Here is a 13154-nt window from a genome sequence, read left to right as displayed (position 1 = left end):
AACACCCTGTCACTGGTGGTAGAAGTGCGGGGTGGGTAGGCAGAAGACCTTCTCGGTGTCCAATCTAAGCCAGCAAGGACGGGGGGGAGTGAACCAGAACCGCTCCCATGATGCCTGACCGGCTCGAGGAGGCAGGCTGGCTAGCCCCTTGTCCAAACTTGGGGGCCTTGCAGGGGTGACCTGAAGATATAGCAGTTCTGCTGACTTATCCTCTTTGGGCGACGTTGAGAGGCAGGCTTAATAACAATTGAGTTACGCCTGGAGTCGGGTGGATGCCCTATGAGATTGGGAGATGAAGACGGCTAGGGCCGTTTCTCCCATGTAGAACCCCGCACTTGGGATGGGTTTTGTTTAACCCCTTTCTTTGCCCTGTTGTAATGTTTTGTATTCAATAAAGTGGCCCATTTAAATTCCATACCTGTTGTCAGCTGTATTTTGGGGGGGAATGTATGGTAATACTTTTTACATAATGACCAGTGGATTAATTTTGCAACTCCATTGTGTCTGACTTTGTAACCTGTCTGTTTGATTTTACTACATTCACATATCAGATGAGACACAGTCTCATCTTTTTCTTGGCAAAGTCTGCACTTAGGGTTTTCACCTACTTTCTGGATTTTAACCTTCATAACATTTGTTTGCAGTGCCAGTTCTTGTGCAGCAAAGATCAGACCTTGAATTTCTTTCCTGATGGTATTATTAATATAGCAGCACTAGCTCTACAGAAACAACCAGAAGCACAGCAGAGTACGGCATTTTTTGTGCTTCAAAACAGGAATATTTTATCTTACTGGTGTTTCTGCAAATGCCAACAGAACAGGAATGACCTAAATATAGAGTGAGCTCCACTAAGTCAGCAGTCATATGTCTTATTGTACATATTAAGGCAACTGGAATCACATTCTTTAACATAAGAAAGAAGTGTGTGGACACATTAATTCCTTCATCTCCTTACGTTTCCTGGGTTATGAGGAATGCAGAATATCTTAAGGGACAAACATCCCCCAAACATCACCACAAACAAGAGAACAAATTGCAAATAGTAATTTCCAAACATGTTATATGGGGGATCACATAACAATTTTAAATCTCATGAGTAATAAATGTTTCAGTTTGTACTGGTTTCATACCCTTCACATGGGTGAAAGATACAACTACAAGACCAGCAGCTGACTGTGCAAAATGTAAACAGGGTCATATAATTTTTATAATTATAATGTTTATATAACAAAATAATTTTGAGTTATAATTTTGAGTTATTTTCTTTCAAAAACCTGGATAACAGATAAATAGCACACATTCTGTAAAACATATTTTTGAAAGGAACTGAAGTGAATTATACAGCAATTAGCAATAACAGCAATACAGTTATATAATTGTAATACAATTTGTAACACAAACGAAAGGAAATTATTCAAGTACAGGCCAATCAAATGTACTTTATTTATTTAAGATGTTACCCTGCACATGCCCGATCTTGTCTGATCTCGGAAGCTTAAGCAGGGTCAGGCCTGGTTAGTACTTGAATGGGAGACCACCTAGGAATACCGGGTGCTGTAGGCTTATATCATAGTCTTTCGAGACTGAAGGTTACCAACCAACCATTTAAGAGGTTTCTATGCTGCCTTTCAGCCATTCCATGACCCAAGATGGCTATCCTGAGCTGCAGCTGTTGCTGTGTAAGCAGAAACTACAGTTGCAACCCAGGTGAATGAGAGCAGTGGGATAGATCTCTCTGCTTGTCACTACAGTACACTGAAAAACTCCATGCAGTTGTTACTGCCATCAGCTGTAAGACTCCAATAAAAGACTGGCACAAGACAGTGGATGTGGGCCCAACCATGCTCAAAAGATTTATCTCTGTTCTTCCAAGAACAGAGTTAGGCCTGGCAAAAAAGCTTAATATTATTCTTTATGGAGGCTCATTTTGAAGGAGTAAATGTATATAAGCTACCCTGCATATTAATGTGTTTGCTAAGTGTCTTAATAGATTACTAAGCTGGGCCTGAAAGCATAAAATTATATTTTAAATGCTACCAATTGCACTGAAGAGTTTAAGTTATTCTGCATGACAAAAATACATTAAAATTGTATTAATTGATTCAGTGTATTAAAAAATGGGAAAGATTATTTTCCCCTATTAATATTCTGTCTTAGAACACACTCACATAACTCCACAGAAGAAAGAGCATACAGTATTTGCATTCTTTGGATAAAAGTGGTTAAGCTCTTTTCTTTGCATGTAGCATACAAATTATGCTTTCACATTTGCTCATTCTGATTGGGAGGAAGCACCTTGCTTTACAGAAGTAAACAAAGTTTAAGAAGACTTGCCTGGTTCCAAAGACATCTCACTCTTACCTCTTCCCAAGCACTGCATTTTTGTAAAGCTTTTCTAAGCCTTATAATCTGTGCCACAATTTAATAACTATTTAATAATTATATCATTTCCTTATTAGTTGGGTATTTTGCTTTTCCTGCCCTGTGACACCCCTGGAGTTCAAGACAAGGAAACCTCTTTGTTGATTAGTTATTTAAGACCAGCAACAATAACTATGCTGGGGGAAAAAAGGTGCTTTGAGAGGATTACACAAGGGCTGGTTCTCAACAGCACCAAGCCAAAGGAAGCAAATTACAAACCCCAAGTACTTCATTGCATGTAACCAAATTGGCTGGTTGAAATGCTAATTGCCTTTCAGGAACTCTAAAGACAGACAGTGGGGCTTGGGCTTCATGGGAATTATATGCATTTTTATTTCCCAGTTCTATGGCATTGTCTAGCTGAGAATGATTCAAAATCTATTCAGAAAGGTAGCTTTTCCCTAACTTTCAAACACATGAGAAATTTCTAAAGCTCTAACCAGTACTTCAGATCACTTTGGTCTGCCAAATCTAACAGATGGCTGAATTAAGGCCATGTTAAATCCCCCTAAAGCTTGGAGCAGTCCAAAGTTCATGTATCCAAGACCAACCTAGAAGTGGTAACTGGGAAAAAGAGGACTAGCTTCTTATGCCAAATGAGGCAATAGACACGAAGCAGTTTGAGAAAGAAAAATGAAAGTTACTGAACTTGAAGTAGTATCTCTTCTCGAACTTAACAAACTTTATTACTTATGTATCGGATTTTTACCTCACCGAAGGACACCCAAGGTGGCTAGCAACCAATGCAAATACATCAAAGATAAAATACATTAACTATAAAATGCACATTAAAAGCCTGCCAGCTACAAATAAAGCATATAAAGAAGTTTCAGTATAGAAATTTAAAAGATACTGTTTCCATCAATGTATTCAAAGCCAAGTTTGTATGTGATGACAGTACAGCATCCTATTTTGTAGCAACATATGAATTCAATGTCTCTTTTGCTTACATTTTTAATTGGGATAACACTGCAAAGAAATCTCAGGTATAGAACTGGCCAATGTACTGAAACTTGCAGCAATTTTACATTTACAGCACTATCTTAGCAACTGTGGCATTTTTACTATTACAAATGCAATTTTTTTGGTAGTAGAATGAGAGCCCAATCCTATGCATGTCTACTCAGAAGTAAGTCCTATTATAGTCAATGGGGCTTACTCCCACGGAAGTGTGGATAGGATTGTAGCCTGAGCCCCCAGGCATTTAAGTCCCCTTAACCTGAAGACCTTGCGTTTTTTTCAGTAGCAAAGTACAGATTTTCATACTGTGCAACTCTTTGTGAGAGGATTTCCAGGAATGGGATTATTAATTAATGTAGTTACTTAACTATGGGGAGAGTGTATGATCTACCACAGTTATCTTACTATGCTTTGCATAAGTGACATTCATCTTTCAATAAAAAGATAGCTCTCTATACACAGGCCTTCTCAAAGCCTAGTTCATTAAAAAAAATTCTCCTCTGAAATATAACTTGAACTTGACAATTAGGTTGTTCATTTGTGTATAGAGCCGAGGATCTCAGTATAAGAATTCCTGATAGAAGAAATTTCTTGTCCAATTTGATCCTGAATTAAAAATCCAAAAAACCAAATCAGTTAAAAAAAAAAAAAACTATAGCAATCCCACTGGAATAAGTAAGAAATGCTCTCACAGATAATTACCATGTACATGTGTTCATTGATTTGCAATATTTGCTTGAAGTATGTTCAATACACGGTTTGATGTAAGAATTCAGTTTCTTCTTTCTAAATGATTTTATATCCTGTCTTAAATGTGATTTTGCAAAGTAAAAGCAATACTATGAATCCACTGAAGTAGAGCGTTCCAGAAAGACAAGAGACATAATTTAGGATATTACCAATGAAAAAATGTATAAAGTACTCTACTACAAAAAAAAGTTCCATTTTGCTAGGGAAATTATGTTGATGCCAGAAAACTTTAAAAGCAATCTGACAACTTCCACAGTTTTTACCTTTAAGTTACAATCAGAATTATAGAAACATTACGAGAATGTTCAAATAAAATGTTAGATTTTCAAAAATTATATTTCTATAAGATAAAATATGCCCCAAACAGCAAAATATTGTCAATAACTTAGTCTGATGAATAATTTCATGAATCTCATCTGAATATATCCCTGCAAACCTAAAATACCTCCACTCATTAAGGTGGCACTAAGTAATAGGATACTTATAGTCCAATCCTAACTTTCCTACCTTCAACTTTCCTGCACCGATGCAGCCATGCCAACAGCGTGTGGGCTGCATTCTGTGGTGGGGTGCAGTCAGGGAGGCCTCCTCAAGGTAAAAGCAAGTTTGTTCCCTCACCTTGGGGCTGCATCAATACTAGAAAATTGGTTAGGATTGGGCTGCAACTTTAAAGTGTATTTAGCAACATCTTTAAGTACACTATATGTTCATGTTTCTTGACAATCCAAGGTCTTTAGACACCCTACAAGTGAGTCAAGCAACATGAGCTCCCACCATTTTTGACTCAGTAACACTAGGCATGTTCAACTGACAAATATTTTCCATTTGCGAACACTGGACATGAATCAGCCAAAGTTTAAGCACATTTCCTTTTTAAAAGGCAAAAGGGTGTTTAAATTTTGCCAGTTAAAAACAATGGGATATAAAGCATTTAATTTTGGCTGGATTGTACCAACATTCCTTCCTTGACAAAAAAAACAAAACAACATATAAAAACAAGGCTGAGCCTATTTCAATAGGCTCATTCTAACCCTTGCAAAGATTACTAGGTTCATTTAATTGTATTTGTATCTTCTGATCAAAGCTTATCAGAAATATTTGATCACAAATAATTTATGATGAAAACAAGAAATATCACTAGCAGTATTAGGCTACACACACTTTCCTGGGAGTAAGAATCACTGAATAAAAAGCAACTTACTTCTGAGCAGGCATGCCTAGGATTGGGCTGTGAGAAAATTTTTCCCAGGTCTGACACCCCCCCCCCAATTGCTTTAATGCTGTGCTCCCTTTTCAGTATGATTCAAGCTAGTTATCACGTGGTGTGAAGACCATGTAACTGCCTGGACCATGTAACCCAAGGTCACTATGATATTATGAATTTATTCCATGTCTTGTGTTGTAAATATATAAAAGAAAGGATAAATTGTATCAGCATTTGACAACACTTTTAAAGCTTCTTTCAGTCTTAATTCATACTCTGGCAACAATTTACAGGAATACATACAATTTAGGTAATGCTGACTGATCTTATCCTTGCTTGGAAGAATGTTACACTTTGTTTCAGGAGGGAGAAGCTTACTCCCAGGAAAGTGTGCACAAAATTGCACTATTAATATCTTAAGTTATGATCCAGTTAAAGTTAAATACTATTAAGGTATAGTAAGAGCCCAATCCTATGCATGTTTACTCAGAGGTAAGCCCCATTATAGTCAATGGGGCTTACTCCCAGGAAAGTGAGGATAGGATTGTAGCCTCAGTCTTGTTGAATTCTGTAAAACTCATTTCAGAGTAGACATGCATGGTGTGGGGCTACACATCCCATTAATTTCATTACTGTCACCTAATCATGTGTTTAATTTTCCATCAATCCCAACATGATTTCCAGGTGTTTAATTGACCTTGATTGTACCCTCTCCCCTATAAATTATTTCTTAGCAGTTCTAGTACTAACTTTGTTTCTGACCCATCAAAGCTGAAGATTAAAATAAGACTGTTATTTTTTTTTTTAAAGCTTTGCATGGCATTCAGAAATCTGAATGCACTGCTCTAAATTAATATTCAATATCTGAATGATACCTGTTTATTTGTATCAATGTCTTTTTCCCCCCTTAGTATTACCTAAATATATGGGGGGGGAGGTAGAGTGCCTATACCTTTAACCATTGCATAGGAGAGGGAATTTTGGGAAGCTCAACAGAACTGCACCTGGGAAGGTTCAAAAAACCCACCTGGCAAATCCCCCTTCTATACACTGCTTAAAGGTATAGGCACTCTGTCCTTCACTGTATCTGGTTGGGGGGGGGGAAGAGTATGTATTTGGCAGAGTAGAAAGAGGAGAGCTGTTTGATGAACTAAACACATAAATACATAATTAAGGCTGCAGTCCTAACCACACTTGCCTGGGAGTAAGTCCCATTGCACTCAATAGGACTTACTTCTGAGTAGACCTGCATAGGGTTGTGCCCTAACTTTATGAAAACTGCAGGCCTTGGATTGACACAAAGTAAGTGCATTTTTTAAAACCAGGGGGGAAAAAACATTCTTAGAAATAAGAATGTGGCCCGTTATCTGCTTCAGAGTCTATCTGGACAGGCAGCAGATTTCATGGCTGCCAAGCAAGATGATCCCCTCCACCTGCTGGTCTGGCGCACCCTCTTCCCTTGCCAAGAGGGCCCGATCCTCTGCAACCTCCCATCACTGCTGCCAACAGGGCATGCGCTGCTTCCTGCAGTGGGGGAGCAGTGCCAGTCCCAGAGGGCTCCTCAAGGCAGGGGAGGCCTGTTCCCTCGCCCCTGGGCTGCCCTGGCAAGTTGGCGAGGCTCTGCGGCTGTGCCCTGACCGAACCGGGGCACGAACCCCCTTGCCTTAAGACCCTGCAGCCAGCCGGCGACTGCTTAGGGAGTCTACCTGAGCGGGGGGGGGAGCCCTTTTCAGGGACAGGGAAGCTTCCCAGCCCACCTGGGCGCTCCGCGTGAGCAGCGCGCCTGGGAGGCGAACCTGCAACAGGTCTTGCAACTGCAGAGGCGGGAAAGCGAGCGGCGAACTTCTCCCCTCGCGGTCCCGCAGCGCGCGCGCACCTGCCCAGAGGCACGCGAGGAACCTACCTACACCCGGGGCTGAGGACATCCGCGTCCCTCGCGCTCGCCAGCCAAGCGCCTGCTCGCTCGCTCGCTGTCGCTCACGCCTGCATGATGCGTTCCCCCTCGGCCAGCCCTCCTCAGGCGCCCGGCTGCGCTGCTGCATCCTGGCCTCTCCTCCTCCCCCCACCTCCCCGACGACTGGGAGGGGACAAGGGGGCCACCCACCCTGCTGCAGCAACCCTTCCCGAGGGGGCAACTGCGGCGAAAGGGCTGGCTGCTTGCTAAAGGCAAAGGGGGGAAGAAAACGCCACCTCTTCCAGCTGCACCTGTTATGCGGGTGCAGACCAAGAACTCCAGCCTATGCCTGTCCACTCAGACCTCAGTCCCATTCGAGTCACTGGGGCTTACTCCCAGCAAGCTGTGGATAGGACTGGAGCCCAAAGCTCTGGCTCATGCACACTTTCTGCGAAGCATAGCTAACCTTCTGAGAAGAAAGAGGATGTCTGAGTATGTGCAGAGTGCCTTTGGATCTTTCCAAGAGATTCTCCCCCCCCCCCCACCCCATAAATGTATCATGGTTACCTTTTCTGGTGCAACTTGCAGGGTTTAGCCTTATTCCCCCCCCCCCACCGTACTTGGTTTCTGGAACAGTGTGGACCTCTCCCATGATAACTCATGCACTCAGGGTGACCAGATGTCAGAACCACAAAAGGGGACAGTGCACCCCAAAATGTAGGACATCCCAGAACAATGTAGGACACGACAAAATAAAAGCTAAAAATGCTCATATATCGATTTCATGTGGTTTTAAACACTATATTATTATTAAATTTAAAACCATATCAAGAAGGCTATGTGCTGCCTGCAGGGGCCTGTTCGCAAGGACAAAGAGGACACTTAAGTCCTTTTCCAGGACATGAGGCTAAAAAAGAGGTCCTGGAAAAATAAAAAAGGAAACTCTGCATACAGTGCCTCTACTATTCTCATGCAGGATGTAGCCGTCTAACCATCATAGGTACTATCTGATATCATATTGGCTCTTTCATACATGATGGTGGAGAGCACAGCTCCTTCAATCACCTTCATCATGTTGTGCTTTTTCTAAGACAACAAAATGCCTTCAACAGTTATTTAAGTCTGTGCATGCCCACAGCCGCATGTGCTGTGAGAAACAGACAGGCTATGTTCCCTTGAGACTTTGAGCCTGATCTTAACATTTAGAGCAAAATGTTAAAAATACCAGTTGTTATCAGTGAGACTTCATTCCAAGTAAGGGCACAATTTTACATAAGTATTACAACAGTCAAGGCAAGAGAAAGTGAACCGGGCAGGTCTCCTTGGCTTATTTTGTCTCTCCTCAAAGCCTTATCCAATAATAATTTGGTTTTTAAAAAGAGAGTTTTTAAAAATAATAACAAAAATACAGTTACACCCAACCCAGCAGATTTTTATTTCTCCTGCTTCATATTGGCAATGCTTAGAATGATTTTTCTACTATGTGCAGCTTCTCTAGGGTCTAAAGGGCAAGTCCTTTGTTTCAGACAAGGACTGGTCAGTGTCAATATCACCGATATCATTGTCATTATCATCTCACAGACACACACCACAAAGGTGCCTAACACAAGGCATTCCAAAGCCATGGCTGAGGACTCGGCATGCTGCCTGCATAACTGTTTAAAACTCCACAAAACCTACTGGTGAGAACTAAGTTAAGCAATATTGCTTAAATCTAGGCAGCTCAGCTTTGCTTTTTCCTTTTAATAAAACCTCTATTGCAAAGGATGTAACAAGGCTATGTCCTAATTGTGTGGTTGGACTTTCCCTTTTCTTCTTTGTCCTAAGCTCTGTACTCTGAAAAATGCCTCTGATGAGGATAAAACACAACTGAAAGCAGCAGTGACAGCCTCCAGTTTGTTTGTTTGTTTTCCAGCCTTGCTTTTTTCCTTTTACTGGCATGGCATGAATGACCAAGACAAGAGGAGCTTGAAAGGGTAGTGTGAGTGGAGGGAAGAAGCTTAGAGAAGGAAAGAGTGACTAACTGCTTGATCTTAATAGGTTCTGTCCTAGCAAAAGCAGACCACAGGGTTGTGTGCGGCAACTGCTCTCCCAGCACAACTTTACAAGCTGTTGCATTATACCAGAGGCTGTGTAGAATCCTGTGAAGCAGGGTGTGTGTGGTCCAGAAAAAGGGTGCCATTGAATTGCATGTTAAGAGGGACCCTATGACATGTTAGCACCAGGACAGAGTTGCTACTAAGAAACATGCTGATAATATTATGGGAGAGGACAGAGAACTGTACAACTTTGGGCACAATCCTAACCCACTTTCCAGCACCAGCATAAGGGCAATGCAGCTCCTAGGTAAGGAAACAAACATTCCCTTACCTTGAGTGCCCCCCAACTGCAGGATGCAGCACATATCCCATTGGCACAGCCATGCCAGTGCTGAAGGTGGGTTAGGATTTGGGCCTAAGTGTGTTGGCAAGATCATATACTATGCATGAATCCAATAAAAATTACACAGATCTGTGCAGTGGTAATTCTGAAACCAAATGAAACTGACAATGCAGCACATAAGGTGGAACACAAAGAACTTACGAGAATGGTAAAATGCATGAGAGCTGAATCCTCAGAAGTCTTATAGTGTTCAATGGGGTATATTCTCTAGTATGTGTGTTACAGCAGCTGAGTGACGGATGATATGGGGGAAAAATATTTTTTAGGGAGTTCTGCTGATGCAATACAACATTCAGCCCACTCTTTCATCTTCTTCCACATAGTGGGACTAGAAGAAGGTGGATGAGTGGGCTGAATGTTATGCTCATAAAGCAACCAGGTTTATAGTGTTTATTACAAATTATTGAAGTAAACTTGCCTTTGTGAAGCAAGTGGCTGCAAAGTTAATTGTTAAATTTCTGCCCAACGTTGCATACACACAACAGGGACCAAATGTGCATACCTGCGGGCTGGGCAAAAATTGGTTACATTTCAGTGCAATTTTCCAAGGAAAATAAGTGACCCTGTAAAATTAGAATTCTAGTGTCTTTTCAGGCTTCCATATAGGACACCACAGCTCAAAACATGTGCACACTGAACATGTAGAAAGAGAATATTTTATAAATTAAATTTAAGGTTTCCTTTCACCCTTGAGATCTCTTTCCTGTTTTTATGGAAGGTGGGTGAATCATCAGTCACAATAACCCACTACATAGTTACAGGTAGGTTGTTTAGTCACCACTTACTACAAGTACAGCCAAACTGAGGGCCTATTCTCATCCCCAGCCTCCAGGGGATAAGCCGCCAGGAGGCTACTGGACAGCCATCCGGTAGATGGGACTCAATAGCCTGGGAAGGCAGCTCCTCTGAGAGAAGGAAAACTCTGATCCCAAACCTCCACTGCCTTGTGGCTACATCCAGTTATGGAAAAGGCTTCAGGAGTCAACCTCGAGGCAAAATCCGGAGCCGGAGTCCCTGAGGCAGTTCATGGCTGAACACAGTCACGTTCTGGCAACTCCTGCGACGCCGCTGGAACCAATCGTATTGGCCTCTGCCTTTCCATTGGACCATTTCAGCGACGTGGAGAGGGGGGATTTGCTGCAAGGGAAACAGTCTATCCTCCGTATCTACTTTACCCAGGCTTCGCGCACTGGAGAGGACACTCTGTTCCAGAACCACCATTCAGAGCATGATACCATAGTCTTCCAAGACTGAAGGATGCCAACAACAAGCTACAGTATCTCTTACCTAGATACTTGAAATATGGACAACTTCAAAATCCAGATTTTGTTGGATTGTTGTCCAAGATTTTTTTTTTTTACTTTCTAAACTTTTTTCTAGTGAACGCTAGAAGGTCTTGTGGCTGTACACAGGCACACGCTGAAAGTTCTGTTCTCTGCTCTGTAGGTTGTACCTGTACAGACATTCTAATCAATTCAGATTAATATTGTGAATTAGCCTATAACAGCTATTAAAGATGAAAAACAACTAATCAAAAAAGTTCCAGTAGTCAGAACTGTTTTTGGTTTAGTATTTTGGTGTTTAATATCTGAAGTGGTCATCAAAAGTTTTTAAAAAAATGACACACCAGTTCTGGACTACGGAAGAGATGAGGTAAATGATAAAAAGCTTCCAGCTGGCCAAGATCAACATATGTCTTAGTGTTTTTTTTCTTTGTGTGCACCAAGCAAAATCAGGAGAAACTGCACTCTCCAAAATCTGTGTATGACTGTCGAGATCTTGATCTTTTAAGTTGCTCCCTGTTTAAGTGCACCATGTGTGGCGCTTCCCTGGGGTTTGTTATTTTTCTTCAATAGCAGAGGGAGGAAACGAACAATGCTCTGCGACTACATTGCATAGCACAGGGTAACCATGGAAGCATTTGTCCACTTGTTTGGACCCCTCCAGAATGATCCAGCCATTCATTTCATTGAATCAATATTGAAGCTTTTAAGATTTATTATTTGGGAGCTGGGACAAAACTAATGAAGCCAATTCCTTGTTTCTTCCCATTAAATCCATTTTGTTAAGTTAAGCACGTTAATAATACTTTGTAGACTTGTTACCGGCGTGGGATGAGCTACTTTCGCTGCTTTTTCCCTTATAGAGACTCTAGTCATAAGATAACACAGCATTAGCATTCTTGATACTCTGTGAAAGAGAACCTAAGGATTTCTGAAGCATTCTCCCAGTCTTGAATAAAGGATGAATCCAATTCGTAGACAAAGGGTGCCAAAGAATTGGGGAGATGCAAATTGTTTTAAAATGCATGGGGAAATTTCTTTAAAATGTTGGGCTCCTGCTGGAAGACTTCAGCACATACTCTTTAAGTACAGCCTCACTTCTGAGGGATGTTTTGAAGGGTTAGTTGTTTACGGTACTCGTATTTTTAACAAATGCTTTGAAAACATACATAAAGAAGCCATTGATTTCTAGGTTTACAGATATCTCTCAGTGTCACCAGTTGAAATTATATTGATTTCTATCATCTCAGAGCTTTATCCAAAGGCAAATTTGAAGACACTTTTCATGAAAAATACAAATTATTTTATTATTTTAATAAAAATGTTTTATTTTTAGCAAGCAAGTTTTACATAAACAGTTAGGGGAAAGAAAGATAATGTAAAATCATGTTTTTGTATTGGCAACCTTCAGTCTCGAAAGACTATGGTATCGCGCTCTGAATGGTGGTTCTGGCACAGCGTCTAGTGTGGCTGAAAAGGCCAATCCGGGAGTGACAATCCCTTCCACACCAGGAGCAAGTGCAGTCTGTCCCTGGTCTGTCTCCCTGGCTATGGGCCTTCCTTCTTTGCCTCTTAGCCTCAGACTAAAATCATGTTTTAATCATATGAATAACTCACATTATCTGGATACTTCCCACTTCAGTGACAGCCTAAAAGTAAGGAGATACAGGTGTGGCATGTGGCCATGTGATTTGTGCCCCAATCCAATCCAACTTTCCAGTACAGATGCAACTGCACTGCAGTCCTGAGATAGGGGAACCTTGAGAAGGCCTCCATGACTGCTCCACCACCTCAGGATGCAGCACACGTCCTATTGGCATGGCTGCATCAGTGTGGGAAATTTAGATAGGATTGGACCCTTGGACTATCCAAGTGATTCATGTGTTATCAGTTCAGTGAGGGGTCAACTAGTGATGGGGCAGCCTGGCAATGACAACCATACTACAAAGATAGCATGAATGAGGCATATGAACATAGTAATAAAGTGTTGCTGTGCTGACCTTTTAGTAAGGGTATTTGCAACCACAGATTCCAAGAAGCTGATACATTACCACCACAATGTACCAAGGACAAACCATGAGTTAATTTTGAGGCAAACCACATCTGATGTAACTTTTGTTTGTCACATTTGTTGAAAATGTCCAAAATACTTTTGATTACAGCTCCAACCTTGCTATACATGGATTTTTTATACACAGGT

General features: G+C 41.3%; 1 protein-coding gene across 1 annotated transcript in view; it reads right to left on the bottom strand.

Annotated features, from left to right (window-relative positions):
* The window catches only part of ADGRV1 (adhesion G protein-coupled receptor V1), a 294630-nt gene extending 287279 nt beyond the window's left edge, over positions 1 to 7351 (bottom strand). Inside the window, exon 1 of the mRNA XM_066613579.1 lies at positions 7239 to 7351. Within this exon, the coding sequence (XP_066469676.1) occupies positions 7239 to 7260 (22 nt within the window). The 5' untranslated portion in view covers positions 7261 to 7351. The remainder of the gene's footprint in view (positions 1 to 7238) is intronic.
* Positions 7352 to 13154: the final 5803 nt, after the last annotated feature.

Source organism: Tiliqua scincoides, chromosome 2 (genome assembly GCF_035046505.1).
Source record: "Tiliqua scincoides isolate rTilSci1 chromosome 2, rTilSci1.hap2, whole genome shotgun sequence".
Lineage (NCBI taxonomy): Eukaryota > Metazoa > Chordata > Lepidosauria > Squamata > Scincidae > Tiliqua > Tiliqua scincoides.
The sequence above is the reverse complement of the archived record's forward strand: the minus strand, read 5'-3'. Positions and strand labels throughout refer to the sequence as shown.